Source organism: Esox lucius, chromosome 3, assembly GCF_011004845.1.
Source record: "Esox lucius isolate fEsoLuc1 chromosome 3, fEsoLuc1.pri, whole genome shotgun sequence".
Classification (NCBI taxonomy): domain Eukaryota; kingdom Metazoa; phylum Chordata; class Actinopteri; order Esociformes; family Esocidae; genus Esox; species Esox lucius.
The window spans coordinates 10463254-10487781 of record NC_047571.1 but is presented as its reverse complement, the minus strand read 5'-3'; the positions used below and the strand labels follow the sequence as shown (position 1 = coordinate 10487781).

Genomic DNA, 24528 nt, shown 5'->3' with positions numbered 1-24528 from the left:
AAAGGCCACGTTTCACAGCAGAGTACAAAACCTGGAGAATCAATGTACATGAGAGGACCCCAGCAGTGCACCTCCCACTGTAAAATGGTATGCTACTGTGTGAGATCCACTCTAATAGCACCGTAGCTGTAGGACTATTACAGCATTACAGGCCGCATCCCAAAAGGTGCCCTTTCCCATAGCTAGTGGGGGTGAATAAACAGGGGATAGGGTGTGCTTTGGAATACAAACAGGGTACAGTGCAGCGGTGATGGGAACCTGTGCTGTAGCTCCCCTCCAGCCCACGGCGACCGCTGAATAAAAACGATTTGTGCTCATCTGAGGAACTAGGCCCAGGGATGCAATGACAGCAGAAGATCCATTCATATTACACTTTTCTAATATGCTCCGAAGTTTCCAATAAACTTCTAATTTTAACTGACGCCAGACAGTCTTTGTTGATTGTCCATTACCTTGGAAATAACCTTGGAAATCTGATTTGGACTGAGACGCCCTGTGTCTAAGATCTTTGACGGGCAAAATTAACATTACAAATATGCAAATGCAAAGATGAAAGGTGAGGGCTTCTCCGGCAAAACACTGAAATGATGAATGTTGTTTTGTCGCAGCACTGGACGCATTGGGCCAGTTGAATCCAAACATAATTCAATAATACCACTAAAACCATAATGCCAAACGTACTCTAATGCCGAATGGGTTCTCATTACAACATCACTACGTGTGAAGATTACACAATTTCATTATCTTTTCTTTCTAAATGCCAGAGAGTAAATTTTCCCACTGCAAATTTGATTGTGCTTTAACGGCCTTAATGGCCAATGCTGCAATGGCTATTGTATGACAGCTCTGCAGCCTACTGTATGTTCACAGATTCAAAATGTTCACAATACCAGCTACTGGTTGAATGTAAAACTATATATTTTGAGCAACAAAGAACCCAGAAATTAAATATCAGAGTATTCCAATTTCCAGGAAATAGGATCGAAAGGGATTTTTCAAACATTGAATAACCACAAATGTGAAATATTCTCTTAAGCTCCCCCTGCAGTAATGTTGAGTTGGCCAGGAAAATGTTAACACAGGCCAAGATCAGCTGCCAACGGTGAATGGAATGAACATGTAGCACGTTAATGCCTGAATCATTTGTTTGAAGCAGAAAGGTTTCTTGCCCTGTCTTAATAAGAGTGATTCACGCTGAATCGTGTATTCTGTGTATTCTGTCCAAAGGCACCATGTGCTTTGCTTGTAGCGTGAAGCAGTAGAAAGAATTCAGATCTGAAGACTAATGAATTCTGACAGGAGTGGCACAATCCAAATCACCCTCTTTCCTCATGAAAAATGTTTTTGTTAATATCATCCACCATTTCCTTCCAGTTCATTATATACTTGGATGATCTGCCTGGTTGCACGGTGTACTCTGGGATTTCTAGGAAAGGAATAGACAAAAGGGATTTGGACACTGTCACACATGATTGAAAAGGTGGTTGAAGCATGGATGTAAACGGAATATACGTATATACAGGCATCAAGAATGAAAGACATTTATTGTATAAAGATGAAAGACACGAAATACCTGATTTGCTTATGACTACATTTCCTATGAACACTTAAAAGTTATAAAAGTAAAGTCAGCCTTCGGCAACACCAGCAGAACTGAATGCGGTGAACACTGAAAGTGACAGGTGCCGAATTCAAAAACATAAATCACCAACGCTGAAATCACCAACCAAGCTTGAAATTCGGACAATAGCCAATCACATTTGAACCCACGTAAACAATAAACAATGGGGTTCCTAGGCAATGCTTCAGGCAGAAAATGTTAGAAATGTATGAAAAATATAAAACCATACACTAGTTGCCAGACCTGTGTGCCAGACATAACATACCAACATTCTGAAATAATTGGAAATGTTTTCTATTGGAAATGTAAAATGGGGTTATTTGACTTTCCATACTAATAGCCTCAGTGCTAACTGGCACTAGTTGGATAGGGGATGATTTTTTTATTTTATTTTTGGAAACTGAACAGCCTTTCTAATGTTGGGTGGTCGGATTTGAAAATCAGGACACTGGCAGAGTGGATGTACTTGCTGTCCCCTCAAGGCTGGAGCATCCACTAGCTCTGAGGGACAATGTACCAGACAAATTTTTGATGCATAGAATTCTGATAGTAAAGCGTTTGTGTTGACCAATGGCCCAGATGAGTGAGTCAAACAGACAATATTATTTACATGCGTACCTAGCCATTTTGTCAGTCTTTAAAGAGTAAATTAAATCAAGTTCAGACATGGACGGGATACTGTGAATGCATTGACAGATGTGGGTTTTTTTCTGCATGATATGAGTGCACCGCTTGAACTAAAAAACCAAATGTTAGCTAGCAAGTAAACACAGCATGATCAAATGGAAACTAAGCAGTGCCACAAACTATTTTTAATTACCAGGAAAAACTTGTAGTTGTAGTCTGATTTCACAAACGGAGACCTCACCTTTCAAGTGATGCAGCTATCTCAATGTGCGTTCTTGTACTAACAATCTGACCACCACAGTCTTGGTTGGTTTGAGCCTTAACTATACCATGGTGGGGAAGCCCAAAAAGCAATGCAAATTGGCCGCCGTCATAAAATAGCTTGAAATATCTGTGAGAAAAGCTTGCAGTAATATTCAACTACAGTATCTCACAAAAGTGAGTACACCCCTCACATTTTTGCTAATATTTGATTATATCTTTTCATGTGATAACACTGAAGAAATGACACTTTGCTACAATGTAAAGTAGTGAGTATACAGCTTGCATAACAGTGTAAATTTGCTGTTCCCTCATAATCACTAAACACACAGCCATTAATGTCTAAAGAGCGGGCAACAAAAGTGAGTACACCAAATTGGGAACAATTAGCCATTTTCCCTCCCCGATGTCATGTGACTCGTTAGTGTTACAAGGTCTCAAGTGTGTTAAATTTGGTGTTATCCCTCTCACACTCCCTCATACTGGTCACTGGTTCAATATGCCACCTCATGGCAAAGAACTCTCTGAGGATCTGAAAAAAAGAATTATTGCTCTACATAAAGATGGCCTAGGCCATAAGAAGATTGCCAAGAACCTGATACTGAGCTGCAGCACTGTGGCCAAGACCATACAGCAATTTAAAAGGACATGTTCCACTCAGAACAGGCATCGTCATGGTGGACCAAAGAAGTTTAGTGCACATGCTCAGCGTCATATCCAGAGGTTGTCTTTGGGAAATAAACGTATTTTCTAATTCTTTTTTTCGTATATTTGATTGGGACAGTGCATGTTAATGAACAAGACATGGAGTACATGCATGTAAACATGCCGGATTATAGCCAAGGGCTAATTTCCATCCGTAGTCCCACGGGCTAGGATCACACAGCTCACAAAAACATTGCAAAATAAAATGTACATCTAAGTCAATTCATAAATTAGCTAAATCCTATATTCAATATGAGTATGAGTGCTGCCAGTATTGCTGAAGAGGTAGGGGTGGGGGGGTCAGCCTGTCAGTGCTCAGACCATACGCCGCACACTGCATCAAATTGGTCTGCATGGCTGTCGTCCCAGAAAGAAAACTATTCTAAGGCTTATGCACAAGAAAGCCCGCAAACAGTTAGCTGAAGACAAGCAGACTAAGGACATGGATTACTGGAACCATGTCCTGTGGTCTGATGAGACCAAGATAAACTTGGGTTCAGATGGTTTCAAGCGTTTGTGGCGGCAACCAGGTGAGGAGTACAAAAGTGTGTCTTGTCTACAGTCAAGCATGGTGGTGGGAGTGTCATGGTCTGGGGCTGCATGAGTGCTGCCGGCACTGGGAAGCTACAGTTCATTGAGGGAACCATGAATGCCAACATGTACTGTGACATACTGAAGCAGAGCATGATCCCTTCCCTTTGGAGACTGGGCTGCAGGCCAGTATTCCAACATGATAACAACCCCAAACACACCTCCAAGATGACGACTGCCTTGCTAAAGCAGCTGAGGGTAAAGGTGATTGACAGGCCAAGCATGTCTCCAGAGCTAAACCCTATTGTGCATCTATGGGGTATCCTCAAACGGAAGGTGAAGGAGCGCAAGGTCTCTAACATCCACCAGCTCTGTGATGTTGTCATGGAGGAGTGAAAGAGGACTCCAGTGGCAACCTGTGAAGCTCTGGTGAACTCCATGCCCAAGAGGATTAAGGCAGTGCTGGAAAATAATGGTGGCCACACAAAATATTGACACTTTGGGCCCAATTTGGACATTTTCAGTGTTGTCACATGAAAATATATAATCAAATATTTGCAAAAATATGAGGGGTGTACTCACTTTTGTGAGATACTGTACAGAGAATATCTATCCTGAAAATCTGTGCCCAGGGCAACCCAAGCCCGATTGACTGAAGCCCGAGCTTCGGTCCAGCATCACATAAATTCTGGACCTCTACCTTTGCTGTTTCATTAACGTGACAGAATCTGCAGCAGGCAAAGTGAGGAGAAACAGGGAACTAGCATTGTATGAAGAGGTTAGAAGAGGGAAGAGGGTAAAAATGTATTCAGTATAAATCAACAAGTATTTGGATTTGGGGATGATAAAACGTCCATGGCCTGCATATCCTCAGAAATCTCACAGATGCTGCTGAGACAGTTGCCTGTCTTGTTTGATTTTGCCATACAAACACATTATCTATCATTATGATCATGTATTCAGCATTGTTCACACTGTTAGAAAGGTCCCGAGAATGGATGCAAAGGTTTCCTAAGTATGTTAATGTTAATTTATGCACTCAATACTTGGCCGGGACTCCTTTTGCACAAATTACTGCATCAGTGTGGCATGGCATGGGGGCAATCAGCCTGTGGCACTGCAGAGGTGTTATGGAAGCCCAGGTTGCTTTGATAGCAAGCTTCAGCTCGTCTGTGTTGTTGGGTCTGGTGTATATAATTTTTCTCTTGACAATACCCCATAGAGTCTCTATGGGGTTCAGGTCAGGCGAGTTGGCTGGCAAATCAAGCACAGTAAGACCATGGGCAGCAAACCAGTTACCAGTCGTTTTGGCACTGTGGACAGGTGCCAAGTCCTGCTGGACAAGGAAATCAGCATGTTCGTAAAGCTTGTCAGCAGATGGAAGCTTGACATGCTCTAAACTAAAACACAGTGGATCACCACCAACAGATGACATGGCACCCCAAATCATCACTGACTGTGGAAACTTCACACTTCAAGCAACTTGGATGATGTGCCTCTCCACTCTACCTCTAGAATCTGGGACCTTCCAAATGAAATGCAAAATGTACTTTCATCTGAAGGGAGGACATGGATCACTGAGCAACGGTCCAGTTCATTTCTCTTCGCCCAGGTAAGACACTTCTGATGTTGTCTCCGGTTCAGGAGTGGCTTGATACTAGGAATGCGACACTTGTAGCCCATTTCCTAGACACGTCTGGTGGGTCTTGACACACTGACTCCAGCCTCAGTCCACTCCTTGTTAAGCTCCCCCAAGTTCTTGAATCAGCTTTGCTTGACAAAGGCTGTGGTCGTCCCTGTTGCTTGTGTACCTTTCCTAACACACTTTCCCCTTCCAGTCAACTTTCCATGAATGTGCTTTGATACAGCACTCAGCAAACAGCCAGCCCATACAACAATGACCTTCTGTGGCTTACCCTCCTTGTGGAGGGTGTCCATGAGTGTCGACGGGACAATTGACAAGTCAGCAGTTTTCCCCATGATTGTGGTTGTGTGTACTGAAGGCTCAGGAAGTTAATTAGCTGAATAGAGCTCTTCTCAGGTCGACATTTCTGTATTATAATTTTTTTACTCTAATATTTTGAGATACTGGATTTTTGATTTCCAGGAGCAATAAGCCATAATCACCAAGACTGAAACAAAAAAGGCTTGAAATGTTTCACTTTATGTGTAATGAATTTAGTATATATGAACGTGAAACATCACTTTTCCCCGATATATATTTTTTTAGATGCACCTGTATAGGTCATAAAGCGTAATTATTTCGTAGTTAATTGAAATTAAAACTGAAATTAAATTATTTTATATAAATGTTTGTGCATATCAGTGATGATTAGGTGAACATTTAATTGCAGATAATTACTTAATACATTTTAAATGTTTTCATCTTCTGTTCAAATAGTTTTTGATGACCAACTGTAAATTATTTTACAGATTGTAAATTAAAATTATATAGTGTTTTGCAGCAACATATATATGACGGAGTACACATTCTTTGTCCACTGGTTGTAAAAGTGGCACTGTAGAGCCAAAATATTTCCCCAAAAAGTGTTTACAAATTAATGTGCAGGGTTTTTCCCGCATTCAAACCTCAAAGGCATCTGCCTTCCCCAAATCTTTCACCGCCTCTGTGTGTCGGTATTGTAAAACATGATTTTACCCTCAAACATAAAACATTTGCTAAACACTGGAGTAAATGTAATGTTAGGAGTGTTGCCAGATGGGGAAGTTTCCTCCCCAAATTAGGCTACTTTTAATGGGCTGGGGCGGGTCAATTTACAGATAGGCTAGTATAGAAAAAATTGTGTTTCAGCATTTTGGATCAGCGCAAGCAGCAGAGCCAAGTACAGCTGCATGGAATCAAGAGAGGGAGATAAATTATGTGGTGTTAAGGCAATGATGGAGAAAAGACAATGCGACAAGACTGTTATATATACAGGCCTGTTGCATTTTTTATGCACATCAAATGAACAGTGAACATAGCATAACAACAAAAATAGATAACAATAATATTGACAGGGATTAATTATAAAGCTGATGAGTGATTTCATATGTTTTATGTGATTCCTCAATGCTCTAATAAACATAAAGCCAATGGTGTACTAGTCATTGACAGGCAGAGGAGAACAAAAAAAAAACATGAGAGGGTAAAAACCTACATACAGTGGGGAGAACAAGTATTTGATACACTGCCGATTTTGCAGGTTTTCTTACTTACAAAGCATGTAGAGGTCTATCATTTTTATCATAGGTACACTTCAACCACATTGTATGATTTTTAAATAATTAATTTGCATTTTATTGCATGACATAAGTATTTGATCACCTACCAACCAGTAAGAATTCCGACTCTCATAGACCTGTTAGTTTTTCTTTAAGAAGCCCTCCTGTTCTCCACTCATTACCTGTATTAACTGCACCTGTTTGAACTCATTACCTGTATAAAAGACACCTGTCCACACACTCAATCAAACAGACTCCAACCTCTCCACAATGGCCAAGACCAGAGAACTGTGTAAGGACATCAGGGATAAAATTGTAGACCTGCACAAGGCTGGGATGGGCTACAGGACAATAGGCAAGCAGCTTGGTGAGAAGGCAACAACTGTTGGCGCAAGTATTAGAAAATGGTTCAAGATGATGGTCAATCTCCCTCGGTCTGGGGCTCCATGCAAGATCTCACCTCGTGGGGCATCAATGATCATGAGGAAGGTGAGGGATCAGCCCAGAACTACACGGCAGGACCTGCTCAATGACCTGAAGAGAGCTGGGACCACAGTCTCAAAGAAAACCATTAGTAACACACTACGCCGTCATGGATTAAAATCCTGCAGCGAACGCAAGGTCCCCGTGCTCAAGCCAGCGCATGTCCAGGCCCGTCTGATGTTTGCCAATGACCATCTGGATGATCCAGAGGAGGAATGGGAGAAGGTCATGTGGTCTGATGAGACAAAAATAGAGCTTTTTGGTCTAAACTCCACTCACTGTGTTTGGAGGAAGAAGAAGGATGAGTACAACCCCAAGAACACCATCCCAACCGTGAAGCATGGAGGTGGAAACATCATTCTTTGGCGATGCTTTTCTGCAAAGGGGGACAGGACAACTGCACTGTATTGAGAGGAGGATGGATGGGGCCATGTATCGCGAGATCTTGGCCAACAACCTCCTTCCCTCAGTAAGAGCATTGAAGATGGGTCATGGCTGGGTCTTCCAGCATGACAACGACCCGAAACACACAGCCAGGGCAACTAAGTGGCTCTGTAAGAAGCATCTCAAGGTCCTGGAGTGGCCTAGCCAGTCTCCAGACCTGAACCCAATAGAAAATCTTTGGAGGGAGCTGAAAGTCCGTATTGCCCAGCGATAGCCCGAAACCTGAAGGATCTGGAGAAGGTCTGTATGGAGGAGTGGGCCAAAATCCCTGCTGCAGTATGTGCAAACCTGGTCAAGAACTACAGGAAACGTATGATCTCTGTAATTGCAAACAAAGGTTTCTGCACCAAATATTAAGTTCGGCTTTTCTGATGTATCAAATACTTATGTCATGCAATAAAATGCAAATTAATTACTGAAAAATCATCATGTGATTTTCTGGATTTTTGTTTTAGATTCCGTCACTCACAGTTGAAGGTAGTACCTATGATAAAATTACAGACTTCAACATGCTTTTTAAGTGGGAAAACCTGCAAAATCGGCAGTGTATCAAACTTGTTTTCCCCATTGTATGTAAAAAAAAACTAAATGTCAATTTAATGGTTGCAATTAGGAAGGACATCGTAGTGTGCATTATCCGTTCAACTGGAAACGGTCAACAGGGCATATTTAACACTATAATAGTTCTCAATAGTGCTGAAAAGAATTAAGGCAACACTTCAATCACACATTGAGTCACGATGAAGGAAATATATTATAAGATCAAAATGTTTACTGTACATTGTGTAATTAGTTGAAAACAAAATGACATAAAAACATCAATGAAAACAAATATTACCAACCGATTGAGGGCTGGATTCAAACTCACACCGAAAATCTTAGTAAACAATTGAAATCACAGGCTGTTCCAACTACCATGAATTTAATCACAGCGACTAATAATATGACTCAGTAGTGTGAATCGCCCCCACGTGCCCATATACACTCCGGACAATGTCTGGGCATGCTCCTGGTGAGATTTTGGATGGTGTCTTGGGGGATCTCGTTCCAGACCTGGAGCACAGGGGAGTGCATGCAGTGGAGCATTGGGGGGGGGGGGGGTGGGGTAACACCTTTGCCTAATTTTGTGACAGGAAAACGCCTGATGTGTATGTAAATTTGAGCCCCATGGCATTAAAACCACTCACTGTGATTTTACCTATATGTTATGCACACATAAACGACATATTACACATCCAGAACAAAATGGGAGTTTACCATTTTTACTTAGTTAATCCCAAAAGTGTCATTAACATAATATTCCACAATAGGTCAGGCATAATGGCCTGTTTACTGTAGAACTGATCAGAAACATAAAGGTTAGCTATTGAGATTTTTAAAATGCATTCACATGTTCATTTAGATTCAGACAAGTAAAATCATTAATGTATTAGAAACATTGTTAATTAATTATTAGAGTAATGCATTATTCATGAAAAAAACTCAAACATACATAGAGAGGGTAGCTGATAATGTTTGCATTAAGAACAAATTGAGTGTCTGGTTTAAGCTGTTGGCAGTGGCACATTACACGCATGCAGCACTTTTCTTTTTCACATTCTTCTTAAGAATATTAAACAGCATAATATTATCTATCAGTATGAATAAAGGTAGGCTTCATCATCTGCCCCATGAGAAAAGCAGGGAAGGCACATTTAATGGAAAACGCAATGGTTTTGCTTTTATAATCTCAAAATGAGCAATTTCAGTAACAAATATTTCAGCTGGAACCAAGTAAGAAACGAGTTAATAAGTGTCCTTAATACAGCAGCTTCAGCGCCACCATTGCTCCTGCCATCCCAGCTGACAGGGAGGAGGAGGAAGAGACAGCGCGCCAGTCACACAAGCCCACACTTTCCGTTTCGTTTTTTTACAGTTCAGCAAGCCCGAACCCAGCCCGGCCCAAATACATTCTTTAGAACAAAGGAAGAGCCATCGGGTGCGGGCTGAAAGAAGCAAACTCTATCCTGAATTCCCAGGGAGTCGCGAGATGAGAGAGAGCCATGGATACAGTTAGATAAGGCAACATTGGGGATAGAAGGGGTATAAATATTTTTAGAACGGCGGACAACAGAAGGAAAATAAGAAGAAAACTGTGGAAAGCAGAACCAAGGTAGCCTAAGGAAAATGTTGAAGAGGGACCAACCTTCTTAGGGACACTAGGAGACGTTCACCTTTTTTGTTGTAGAACTTGACCCACATCAAACAGAATTCAGACAGATTTGACACACATTGATAACTATAATGTGACAAATAGTCTGTCCATTTAGTTTAATTTAGGTATTATAGTCATTGCATTTTTGTTTAATTAATTGTGAACATTTAGGCCACATTTAACTTACATAACCTTGTCCAACTACAGGAGGCCCCAGAGTTGGTACCCAGAGTTTTAGCAGAATGTTAATAACAATGAAAGACTAATAAAGCAAAATGGCCTAAATGAACAGCTGAAACTAGATTTATGCGCAGGGTTTAGGATGACTTAGGTTAACATACATACAGTACAGTATCGGCAGGGGCAGCAGTGAATACATAATAAACAGTAGCAACAAAGCATGAGATAACTGTTAATGTAAAGTACTGTACGTGTCTGTGTGGGTGTGTGTCACTATGCATGTGATCATGTTACACACAAACATTTGTGTTTTTAGTGTGTGGTGGAGTGTAAATGTTTGTGTGTGTGCGCATGCATGTATGTGTGTGTGTGTGGGGGGGGGGGGGGGGGGCAGTCCAGTGTGCGTGCATACATTAAGAACAAATGGGACATTGCAAAGGGGAAACAAATGCATTTGAAAATCATTTGGCAGTTTAACAGTCTAATGGCTTGGGATATAAGCAGTACAGGGTTCGGTCGATTACATACTTGATGCACTAGTACAGCATTCTGCTGTTCGTATAGATGAAAGTCTATGGATTGGATGGCTGGGGTTATCTAAGATTTTCTAGGCTTTTCTCGGACACTGCTTGGTTTAGTAGTGCTTGGATGACAGGGAGCAGCCCCCTGTGAGGAACTCAGCTGTTCACAATACACTCTTGCGATCGAGGGAGGTGCAGTTGCCATGCCAAGCGGTGCTGCAGCCTGTCAAGACACTCTCAAAGGTGCAGCTGTGGAACTTTTTGAAAATCTGGGCCCATGACAAATCTTTTTGAGCTGACTAGGGAGAAGAGGCACTGACATTACTTCTTTACTAGTGTCTGGGTGTGCGTGGACCTCATTCATTTATGTGAACCACAACCACAAGCAATTGAGGCGCTTGTGGTTGGAATTTATCAAGTGATATTTGATCATATTAACCAAGTAGACTTTTAGCCTGGCATTTCTACCCAAACATTTAGCAAATTGTCATTAACTACACAGCCATTACCTCCACAAAATTGCAACCTACAAAGGTAAGAACCATCTACACCGCTTACTGTCTTAATAGCAAGTAAACATTTATAAAAAGTTTAACCTTACCGCCACACACACATTACCATCACAATGTGCATATAATTGGACAAAAAATATGATCCTGTTTTTTGAAGCACTGGATCACAACTCAATTACTTGAAATTGTTTAAAACATTGAAGAGTATATGCATTGTTCAATAATTAGTTATATATTTAATCAATACAGACCAAAACATGGTTGTATCATGCACAGACAGATGAACAGACCATTTAACCCCTGACCTATTGTGTTTGGGATTCAGTTATTTGATGTGATGGTAATTACACCAGTTGAATGTGGATTTGTAAAAAGGAGTCTGTTCAACGTATTTATGAAATGAAATGGTCAAATCCAATGCCTGTTAATGGTTCCGTGTAAAACGTAAATGCGTTTATTCTGAGAAACGTACTTTTCTCGTTAACATCGTTCCCCCCCAAAATAAGTCATGCTAAAAGTGCCGATAGCTGCAAAACCCCTGAGATACAGTAAAATTCTCCTACCTGTCAGGTAGTCTGGGTCAGGGACTGGGTCTGACAGCTCTTCGTGACACTGCACCTCTGTTGGCACTGATGCCACCACCATGCCATCTGGGAGTTGCTGCTCGATGCCTCGGGCAAAGTTCTTCTGTCTGGATTAAGGATCAGACAACAGCAAATTTACAGCCTCACAATTACTCTCCCATCCAACTAGACCTTATGAGGGGGAGAGAAAATAAGGCAGAGACGAGACTGTACCTGCATTCCAAATGTTAACATATTCCCTTTATAGTACACTACTTTTGACATGGATTAGGATGCTCTTTAGGATGCAGGCACCACTACCATGACCTACTGAAGGCCTAGGAGGGGAATATCAGGGTCAATCATGGGCATTAAAAGCAGTGTCTTTTAGCAACTCTTGGAGGACAGTGGAAGTTCATAAAAATGCTTGCTTGCAAAGCAGAATCTTCTGAAGCTACGAGGAAATTGAACAACTCTTGGAGGACGGTGGAAGTTCATTAAAATGTAAAAACCAACACGTTCGATAGCTTTCACATTTTTTTTCTTCTTAAAGCAGTATGATATAATGATAATGCAAAATCCAGGAGAAATGTGTTAGTATGCATAGAAAGGACTTTGACATGTCATTTGTATTATGTTAAATGTCACTTCATTCTGTGATTCTCCTCCAGTGCTAAACCTGATATGCTCATTTGTTCATGTTTAATACTGCTTCTCCTGTTAGGCTATCCATTTTCTGCTCCCTGCATTCATTCATTACAATGCAGTGGTTATCTCCACTCCAGTATCAATTTAAAAAGTTTGAAAAAGAGTGGATCTTAAAGGGCAAAACACTTCGAATTGAACATGAAAAAACAGTACTGTCAACTAAGCTTTTTACTTGCCCTAGAAAAGGTCCAGTGAGTAGGTACCTGAAAGTTATATGAAAGCACTTTTTGCTTTATGCTGACATTTCTGCATACAACTTACTGTTTTCATCAAGCTGTTGTAGAAGATTTTAGTTTGAAAGGTGACCCTTAATCAAAAAAGTTTAAGTTCATACTCAAAAGCCTGAATCAAGAATAATCACAAAAGAACATACACACAACAAAATTGATAGAGACAAATAAAGGCAATTAAAATCATACTGTAGATCTAGTGAAGACAAGCACAAAAGTACATTTACAGTATGAATCTGCTCAAAAGTGGCTCTGACTTGGTCAAGAGACATACAGTATCTAATATAAAAACTGACGTAAACACAAGAAGAAATAGTTTTATCCTAAATAATTGAAAAATATAACATCCCGTAATTGGGTTGAAACAGGAAAGGCTTTAGGATAGGATGCAGTTATATCTACTATTTATCTCTGAATGAAAACTGGCATGTTCGACAAAAGGACAGTTATATCCATTTTGTAAACACAAATGGCTGCGTTAAACCACATTAGTCATAGTCAAAGGCTGAGCATCACACTCCCCTTATAGTCCTATCACAAACCTCTGAAATAGCCATTTATCCTCACTATGTCAATGAAATGAGGATTTCATATCAAAACAACAACTGTCCTGCCAATGTATTATGTTTTTAAGCACTGACAAATATACTGTTTTTGGGCACTTACAGCTTTATGAACTGGATTTATAGTAGCTGTAAAGTGGGTGTCTAACACTGTTCCCTTTGGGAAAGGCACTTTGAGAAAATTAAATATGACCCTCCATTCGAAACACTAAAATAATGCCATTGTATTTGCCATTTTATTTGTACGGCCATGGTTGGCAGTAAAAAATAGGAACACATTGTTAGCAGTTGTCATTAAAAGCATGAAAATTAGACCAATACAAATCAAAAATGTTTGTGTAGGCATAAACATGCTTATCTCATTCGCAAAGGGAATGGAGAAAAGGTTTGGATAATGCACATTGAGCCTTGAGGGTTGGAATGGTAGTAATTCACCATTGTGATTAATTAGTATGGTCAAGAAGAAGTTATGCCTGTATTAAATATGCCATTATTAATCTGGCTAAGTGCCAAGTCCAAATTAACATAGTGGATTGCCAAACTTTATCACCAATTACAGTTCCTGTGACCTCAAAATGTACAAGAACAAGTTTAATTTGGTGTGTTTTCTTAAAACTTTGGAATCTAATAGTCTTTTCACATAGGATTTGCAGTATTTTTACTGATAATAATTTTGATATATTTATATGTTCCTCTCTTAGAAAAACACATCATTATCCATTTCTCATAGTTCATACTTCAATCAAATTTCAATCAATCAAATTTATTTATAAAGCCCTTTTTACAACAGCAGTTGTCACAAAATGCTTTACAGAGACACCCGGCCTTAAACCCCAAGGAGCAAACAACAGTAGTGTTGGATTTCAGTGGCTAGGAAAAACTCCCTAAGAAGGCCGAATTTTAGGAAGAAACCTAGAGAGGACCCAGGCTCAGAGGGGTGACCAGTCCTCTTCTGGCTGTGTCGGGTGAGATATTAAGAGTCCAATTAGAATAATAAATACATTTCTCTGGGCCAAATCCAGAGTCTATTTGATTCTAGACTAGGTCAAAAGTATGACCAGGTGGACAAGGACAGGGAGAGCAACGGGCCCCCCAAACCAGGTACTCTGCAGGACCAGGACCTCATCTCCTTCTAAAATTTAAAACTGGAGGAGACTGAGAAAAGTTAGAAAGTGCATTCCTCATATCCCCCAGCACAATAATATAGCAGCGTAACACCTTGGAACTTAGACGGGAGGGTTCGGCGACACTGTGGCCCTACCCGGGGGAGGCCCCGGACAGGGCCCAAGAGGCAAGAAATCAATCCACCCATATTGCCAGGCATCAACCAAAGGGACACCCACCAACCGCAACCCCAATGAAAGAGGGCAGAGTATTGCCAGCAGCATACAGCCAGATTGCACAAGTGCGCAACAGAGAGAGGGAGGGCATCCCAGTGGCGACGAGAGCCCACCTGGCAAGACAGCAAGGGTGGACAGTATCAAGCCTTCTGGTCACCTTCATGCCCCCGGGCCAGGCTACACCTAATTATTAACCGTTCTGTAGAGATGAGTTTTTAGTAGACACTTGAAAGTTTGCACTGAGTTTGCATTTCTAACCTTAATTGTCAGATCATTCCACAGTAGTGGAGCTCTATGAGAAAAAAGGCCCTGCCGCAAGCTGTTTGTTTAGATATTCTAGGTACAATTAAAAGGCCTGCATCTTGCGATCATAGGTTACGTGTAGGTATGTATGGCTGGATCATTTCAGCAAGGTAAGTAGGAGCAAGTCCATGTATTGATTTATAGGTTAAGAGTAAAACCTTAAAATCAGCCCTAACCATACTTCCGTTTCTGTAGACAGGAATTCTGATAGGTGTAAAGGATTAACAGGAGCCTCTTACATTAACCAGTGTCATGGCACCATATGTGCGATGATGAAGTATGTTGCCCAAAACAGGCTGAAATAACCCAAAAAAGAAAATAATTCTGTAAATAATGTTGACAGTCTTTGATTAACAAGTCTCATCTAAGATGTTCTGTTCCTCATCAATCACGCTATATTAAGTTTGACAATGTTATAAACAGCCAATCATAGTTAATATATATGAAACAAAAGGCTACTGTTAATTAGTGCAGCACATACAGTTAACCAACTAGCTAGCTTCCAGTTAGACAGATATAAAAGGGCAACTGGCAATATTAAAATGAAATATTATGAGATGAATATGTCAAATTTTGTTTTCAACATCAGAGCAAGTTTGAGTTAATACCTTTTTTTTAAAGGGGGTATGGGGATAACATTATCTACCACGATCCATCAATTCACAAATGTAACTTCATTTTCTCAGTGGATTATTTAAAGTATATTTAACTCAAAAGTTTTATCTTTACCTCCATTTACTGAATTTGTGGGCCATTCTAGATTGATTTGGCTGTGTGCTTCAGATAATTTGAAAGGTGAATTTCTACTTTAACTTCAGGACAACAGGTTGGCCTGTTCAGATCAATCTAGAAAACATGCACTGACTATAATATGCAGGGATTTCACAGTTCTTGACAGAAATTCCTAAAGCATCTTAGATTGGCCTCCTATTAGCTTCCCTGATGAGCTGTCTCCTTGCCATGTCTGTCATAAATTTTGAATGAACATTCATATCTGTGCAATGTCTTTGTGGTGCTATGCTGAATACACTTCTTAACAATGGCCTTCACAGCTTCCCATGATATGCATTGGAAATATTTTTTTTTCCTTTTCCTAAGCTGTACCTGTCAACAATAAGATCATGTAGATCGTTACTTAGCTTAGTGTGGACCACAGCTATCTCTGTAGGATGCAACCAACAAACATACTGCAGGAACAGCTGATTTTGTTCAGGGCTAATCAGAATCACTTCATTTGATATCAGATGACAGCAATTTACCTTGTAAATTCTTTTGAATGGGATTAGTTAAATTTGAACACAGTTACAATCCTCATTATCAAGGGTGTGCACAGTTAAGCAAAAAAGGCATTGGTATTTTGTAATACTTTTCAGAGGAATTGGATACTTGTTCCATTTTAATATTGTTTAATATCTTATAAAAGGTGAAAAAAGGTCTGACCAGGCGTGTCTTTATGTCAGCCTGTACATAAACAACAGCTACATTTTTAATAAGTGTGTGTATAATTTTGATATACATTGTATATTGTGAGTTTTGGCCACACAGACACCCTGTCACTGATTGTCATGTAATTTTTAATTAGGAATGCCAATTAAGAAAATATCATTTGCAGACCACAACCCGTGCATTCGGATCTAATCTGTCACCACAATAATTGTTGTGACAGCAATTTCATTCAAATCACATTTAGATAATGGGTAAATACAATTTTCTATTTATGTTTGCAACAAGAAAGTGTTGCACTCACAAAGCTAGGTACCAAGTTAAAATGAACAAACGCTATCCCTGTTAGGTTCTAGTTTATATTTTTCCTTTGGTTTGTTGAATGTGTCCTGTTCTGTTTGGGTTTTGTTCTTTGATTTTGAACACAGCTTGTCCTTTTGTACTATTGTTTACACCTGTGCCTTGTTTAAGTTCCTCCTGCCCCAGTATTTCTGGTTGATCATGGTGTGTGTTCATGTCGACGGCTGTGTTGCTTCAGAGTCTTTCTCAATTAAATTACTTTGGTTATTGAATTCTCTGCGCCTGTGTCCTACTACCCATGGCAAACCCGTGACAACGTCAAACCGTGACAATCCCAATAGAACAACACAACATTCTATAATGTGTTTTGTCAAACAAAAATGAGCTGCACGTTTATTAACACGTGAAAGAGCATGTTACACTCTTAGAAAATGATTTCAAAAAGAGTTTGTTGCAAGTGGAAGGAAGCACTTTTATTTGGGAAACCTTTACAGATTCTCTTTAGGCAAAGAGTTCTTACTTAAAACCTTTCGTGTTCAAAGAACCATAGTCCTCAGACCACAGACCTCTAAAGCAATGATAATATAACAACTAAAAAAAGGATTACTGATAGTGGACTTGCAGTAGTGCAGGGTAATTAACAGATCATTCTGACCACTACGTCATACTAGGCTTCATTCAGTAGGATACAAGGTTTTTTTAACTAACAGGGCATGTTATGAAATATGCTGTGTAGAGCAAACATGCCTCCAACATCTTGACTAAGGAAATTTGCCAGCTCTGTAATGGAATTTCTTTCTGCAACGGTCAAGAACATTTTGCAGATGAACATGAACTTGAGCAACAATAGCACACCTCCTCATCAAACCTCCAGAAAACTGGATTTGTCTTTTAGTGAGCAATGTCAAACCACAACTTGAGCAAACTCTGTGTTTTTGACTCTAGCAAGAATGCATTAAGTGTAGCCTGCTACCTAATAAGTTCAGTGGACCTTATCCTGTGAACGTGAATGAACACAGAGCTCGATCACTAATCATATTCAATTCCGTCACCATGGCCTCAATGGCAGAACATCCAATGACATTGCAGCCAGCATTGTGTGCTGTGCATTACAAAGGGAACTTATTACTGGACCATAGATGGATCCTTTAGATGATTCAGAATCATTTATTTTTAATGTTTTTAATCGTTTTTCCATACAGGCATTCATTTCTCAGGCCAAATTACTCAACCTGTACTCAACCCAACAGGGTTTCGATTTGACTGTACAAACTGTATTGCTTTACAATTTCATTCAAGTAATTCAGTAACACTACTGCTGCTGCAAAAGTCATATTGGAAGCCTGGCAGAAAGTAACTGAGTAAATGTATAAATCACGTGGCATGATTTAATTATCAATACACACATATGGGTGTATACACAACAAACATTATTATTAATAATCACCCATACACACATATGGGTGTATACACAACACACATTATTATTAATAATCACCCATACACACATATGGGTGTATACACAACACACATTATTATTAACACATGGGTGATTAATATTAATGTTTGTAGTGTATAGAGCACTTTTAATGCAATTCTAATTATATTTGTCAAGCATATAACTCACATTTAACTGTATGACACAATTGCAATTGTACAGTAGGCCCCTTGAAAAGCCAATACAGGAATTATGTTTTATTCAATACATAGTGCCAAAAGCTTGTCATGTCAACACATTCTATAGTTGTAATCCCTTGTCCATTGGAAGAAAACATTTACATGACCATTGTAGGCTATAACAAAATTGTGTTGCTCCAAAGTTCTCAAATACTGGGCTCCATATTTTGACTCCATGATGTACTGCACAATTTCTGTCATCATAATGAGCCCCTTGTTAAATGTCGCATCTACACATGAGCTGTCAGATCAACAAAGCCGAACTTCACTTAAGCTAATGATTTAATCGAGAACCAGACAATTTGGAACCATCAACTCAGTGACTCCAGTGTCTGGAATATGTTCATGGAATCTTGAATTTGTTTTTCTGGAATACCCCGCAGGAGCCAAATTGCTGCACAACACAGTATACTTTGTGAAAATTTAGCATTGGATGTAGACATTTCATGGATTGAGGACAACTTATGTTTGATTTATTGATGCACATCACTTAAACCGATGGAGTGCCTTCTCCAGGTAGGGAATGAGGCGTTACCCCAAGTTAAGGAGTTCAAGTATCTCGGGGTCTTGTTCGCGAGTGAGGGGACAATGGAGCGGGAGATTGGCCGGAGAATCGGAGCAGCAGGGGCGTTATTGCATTCACTTTACCGCACCGTTGTGACGAAAAGAGAGCTGAGCCGGAAGGCAAAGCTCTCGATATACCGGTCAATTTTCCTTCCTACCCTCACCTATGGTCATGAAGGCTGGGTCATGACCGAAAGAACAAGATCACGAGTACAAGCGGCTGAAATGGGTTTTCACAGAAAGGTGGCTGGCTTCTCCCTTAGGGATAGGGTGAGAAGCTCAGCCAGGCCCAGGACCAGGTGGAGAGATTAGAGAGTTTGGGGTCCCCTGCTGGAGCTGCTGCCCCCCCGACCCGATACAGATAAGCGGATGAAGATGAGATCACTTAAACAATATTGTGAATTGAAAGAAATGAATATGTTCTATTTTACTGATATTTGATTAAGGGTAGCTTTCAAACAACGTAAATGAGACATGCAGTGGGGAAAACAAGTATTTGATAACCTGCAGAATCGGCAGGTTTTCCCACTTACAAAGCATGTAGAAGTTTTACATGTCTGTAATTGTTATCATAGGTACTCTTCAACTGTGAGTGACGGCATCTAAAACATAAATCCAGATAATCACATTCTATGATTTCTAAGTAATGAATTAGCATTTTATTGCATGACATAAGTATTTGATACATCAAAAAAGCAGAACTTAATATTTGGTACAGAAACCTTTGTTTGCAATTACAGAGATCTTACGTTTCCTGTAGTTCTTGACCAGGTTTGAACACACTGCAGCAGGGATTTTGGCCCACTCCTCCATACAGACCTTCTCCAGCTCCTTCAGGTTTCGGGGCTGTCGCTGGGCAATACGGACTTTCAGCTCCCTCCAAAGATTTTCTTTTGGGTTCAGGTCTGGAGACTGGCTAGGCCACTCCAGGACCTTGAGATGCTTCTTATGGAGACACTGGACATACGCTCGCTTGAGCAGGGGGACCTTGTGTGCGCTGCAGGATTTTAATCCATGACAGCGTAGTGTGTTACTAATGGTTTCTTAGAAAGCTCTCTTCAGGTCATTAACCAGGTCCTGCCGTGTAGTTCTGGGCTGATCCCTCACCGTCCTCACGATCATTGATGCCCCACGAGGTGAGATCTTGCATGGAGCCCCAGACCGAGGGAGGTTTTCCGTCATCTTGAAGTTCTTCCATTTTCTAATAATTGGCACCAACAGTTGCCTTCTCACCAAGCTGCTTGCCTATTGTCCTGTAGCCCATCCCAGCCTTGTGCAGGTCTACAATTTTATCCCTGACGTCCTTACACAGCTCTCTGGTCTTGGCCATTGTGGAGAGGTTGGTGTCTGTTTGATTGTGTGGACAGGTGTCTTTTATACAGGTAACGAGTTCAAACAGGTGCAGTTAATACAGGTAATGAGTGGAGAACAGGAGGGTTTCTTAAAGAAAACTAACAGGTCTGTGAGAGTCGGAATTCTTACTGGTTGGTAGGTGATCAAATACATGCAATAAAATGCAAATTAATTATTTAAAAATCATACAATGTGATTTTCTGGATTTTCTGGATTCCATCTCTCACAGTTGAAGTGTACCTATGATAAAAAATGACAGACCTCTACATGCTTTGTAAGTAGGAAAACCTGCAAAATCGGCAGTGTGTCAAATACTTGTTCTCCCCACTGTATGAGATCTGTCAAGAATGTAAAACTTTTGGTCATGTTGCAAGTGTTCGTGAACAAAACATTGTGGTGGAGGAGTTAGAGGATATAAAGTTCTGCAATTATTGTGTAAAAACACCCCCCACAGTCCCCTGGGTGGAGTTAGGGTGAAGGAAGACAAAGTAGTGAGAATCAGGGCTGTGCATGAGACATGCTGAGGCAGACCACATTATTAGAGGAATCAGACAAACGAAGACGTAATGACAGCAGATGCCCATCCTGAAAAAATAATTGTGAAAAAAGAAGAAAATGTTGTGTTTACTGCACAGGTGATCAACTGAATGGGACAGACGGAAAAAACTTCAGAAGAAATTGCTCATACAGCATTAGTGGATGTTGAAAGCAGATTCCCTATAACCCTTTGGATATAACTCCAGGATGTTACATCTAAAGAATTATATAGGGAATACTAAATTAAGGTACTCAGCATGTTTCTGTTGTAATTATTTCTTGTTTACAGTTTTGACATTTTATTTTTAAGGAGTGCCCATTTAAAAAAAATTGCAGGAGGAAATGAAAAGGAAAATATTTTGCAGGAAAACAATCATGGTGGATTCCATGGCTACTAAAATCCTGGAGTTTGGGATCCGGCCTGTTTAGATGAAAGTCTACTCCTTGGACTGAATGTCATTTGAGAAATATATGTGCATATACAGCTCTGGAAAAAATTAAGAGACCACTGCCTTGTTCTTTCCTTTCCAAAAAAGTTGAAAAGGAGAGTTTTGAGTGAGGAACAGAAGCATTCAATTTGCAGTGGTCAATTAATTTTAACCCTAATGTTGTAAAATCACCCCTCAAAGTTCCAAGTTGTTTTGGACAATTTGAGTGAAATATTAATTTTAGTCTAATAATCTAAATTATTGTGGTTGTGTATTACCACAAAGTTTCCCTTTGGTTGTGGTAATATGTAACACCACTGGTGTTGTTTGTTCTCAAGAGCCAACCGTGCCTGTACCTAGTAAGCACCTGCAGAGGATCAGCAAAGGAAAATCCACTGCTTCCTGACAGGGTGTCTGTTTACCCTGACGGAGAAAAAGCCTACATGATTTAAAAAAAAAATATTTTTTATTATTCTACTGTATATTTGAAATGTTCACTCATGATATATCTGATGTGACTCATAAAATAAATATGCTGTGGGTTAAGGCTAGAAAAACTGGTTGGAGTTGACTTTCAAACAACTGAGAAATGTAGTTAGGTCCGGAAATAATTGGACACTAGTTTTGTTATTTTGGCTGTTTAGCTAAATATATTCAAGTTACAGTTAAATAATGAATATGGGCTTAAAATGCAGTCTCTCAGGGTTTAAGAAGTACAGCACTTTAATATGTATCCCCCCCTGTTTTTCAAGGGACCGAAAGTAATTGTACAATTGACTCAAATGCTGTTTCATGCGCAGGTGTTGGCTACTCCTTCATTATTTCTTCATCACTTAAGTGGGAAAAAGGTCTGGAGTTGATTCCAGGTGTGGCATTCACATTTGGAAGATGTTGCTGTGAACCCATAACATGCGGTCAAAGGAGCTCTCAATACCAGTGAAACAGGCCATCCATAGGCTGCACAAAAAAAATTATAATATCAGAGAGATAGCAGGAACATTAGGAGTGGCCAAATCAACAGTTTGGTACATTCTGAGAAAAAAGAACACAATGACGAGTTCTGCAACACAAAAAGGCCTGGTCGTCAGTGGTGGATGATCATAGGATCCTTTCCATGGTAAAGAAAAACCCTTCACACCATCCAGCCATGTGAAGAACACTCTCCAGGAGGTAGGCATATCATTATCCAAGTCTAACACGAAGAGAAGACTTCACAAGAGGAAATACAGAGGGTTCAAAGGTGCAAACCATTCAAAAGCCCCAAGAAGAGAAAGGCCAGATCATAAAGAAAAAAAGCCAGTCCAGTTCTTGAACAGCATTCTTCAGACAGATTAAACTAAGATCAACCTGCACCAGAATGATGTGAAGAAAAAAGTATGGAGAAGGCTTGGAACAGCTCATGACCAGAAGCATACCACACCATCTGTAAAACATGGGGCAGGCGGTGTGATGGCATGAGCATGCATGGCCTCCAATGGCACTGGGTCACTAGTGTTTAGTGATGATGTGACAGAAGACAGAAGCAGCCAGATTAATTCTGAAGTGTATAGGGATATATTGTCTGCTCAGATTCAGCCAAATTCAGCCAAGTTAATTGGACTGCGCATCAAAGTTAATTTGGACAATGACCCAAAACATACAGCGAAAGCAACCCAGGAGTTTTTTAAGGCAAAGAAGTGGAATATTCTGCAATGGCTGAGTCAATTACCTGACCTGCATTCATGATCATTTTCCCCTAAGTGGCTTTGAAGTAGCTTTAGTTAAGTAAACTATATGTTTAAGCATAGCTTTTAGTCTAGTTTAACTACTTTCAAGTAATTTTGTAGCATGTTGAAGTATATTTATAGAGTAGCTTCCCAATCACTGGAAATCTGAATACTAAAAAACACTATCTGATTGTGACCAGAATCTGTCCAAATTCTGGTAAACATTAAAAGAGCCTGAAGAACAGTTCTGCCACCTCGTTGCCTAAACAGATAGTTTTGGACTATGGGCCAATTACAGATAAAAATGCAATTGCTGATGCCTTCAAGCACCACTTTGTTACAACAGGCTCTCTCTTTGAGAGAACTGCCATTACTACCCCAAAGGTAAATGACAAAATATGTATATAATCAAGAATTTGTTCATGGCCATTCAGATGTTTATAACCAGGGTTTTTCACTGACTCCATTCACGGTATTAAATTTAAAGAATATGGCACAACTGTAAATCGGTCTAGAGCAAAGTCTCTTCAAAAACTGAGTATTGAAAGAAGGGTGTAAGGGAGGCCACAAAGATGTCAGCTCTATTGGAGTTCCAGTCTTCCACGGCTGAGCAGGGAAACACTGCATACTGCAACAATAGCCTGAGTGCTTCGCTAAAGTGGCAAAAACAAAACAACACATAAAAATGTAGGCTACAGTTTTCCAGCAGGTATATGGGAGACTGAGACCAAAGGGCTGTAGACTTTTTGCTGAGACAAAAATAGATTTTGGCCCCCAACATTAAGCGTTATGTTTGGCGCAAGATTAACACATAACGTCATCCAGAGAACACTATTCCTACCATGAAGCATGGCGGTGGCAGGATCGTGCAAACAGGAGGCATCTTTGTGTCAGGGCCTGGAAAGCCTGTGAAGATAAAAGGGCTAAATGGATGCAGCAAAGTACATATCCTGGAAGTAAACTTGCTGAAGTCTGCAAGAGACCTGGGAGAAGATGCATCTTTCAGCAGGACCACAACACCAAACAAACAGCCAAAACCATATTGGAGTGGACTGATAACAAAAAGATTAATGTCCAGGAGTTGCCCAGTCAAAGCCTGTACTTCAATTCAATTGAGAATATGTGAAAATAGTTCCGTTCAACAAAGGCCCCATCAAACTTGGCAGAGCTTAAGAAATGTTGTTAAGAAGAATGGGCAAAAAATACTGTGTCCAGATGTGTAAAGTTGGAAGAGACTTCAAATTGACTTGTTTGTGTATATGCTGCCAAAGGTGCCTCAACCAAATATTGACTAAAGGGGTGAATACTTATGAAATCAATTATTTTCTGTTTTGTATTTGTAATTCAATTAGATTTTTTTTTTTATTTTAACATTTCCATTGGACATTATGAACTGTTTTCTTAAGATCAGTGCCAAAAATTATATTTTGAGTGCCAAAAACGCATATGTAATACAATAAAAATCTGGAGAAGTCAAAGTGGGATGACTATTTTGGAGGGCCAAAAGGTGGT

At 40.0% G+C, this 24528-nt stretch overlaps 1 protein-coding gene across 8 annotated transcripts in view; it reads right to left on the bottom strand.

Moving 5' to 3' along the window:
- The window catches only part of astn1 (astrotactin 1), a 306946-nt gene that overhangs the window by 131778 nt on the left and 150640 nt on the right, over positions 1-24528 (bottom strand). For all 8 annotated transcript variants that reach the window (XM_013139747.3, XM_020041100.2, XM_020041102.2 and 5 more), the window contains one exon: positions 11865-11992. In XM_013139747.3, coding sequence (XP_012995201.1) covers positions 11865-11992 — 128 coding nt within the window. The remainder of the gene's footprint in view (positions 1-11864; positions 11993-24528) is intronic.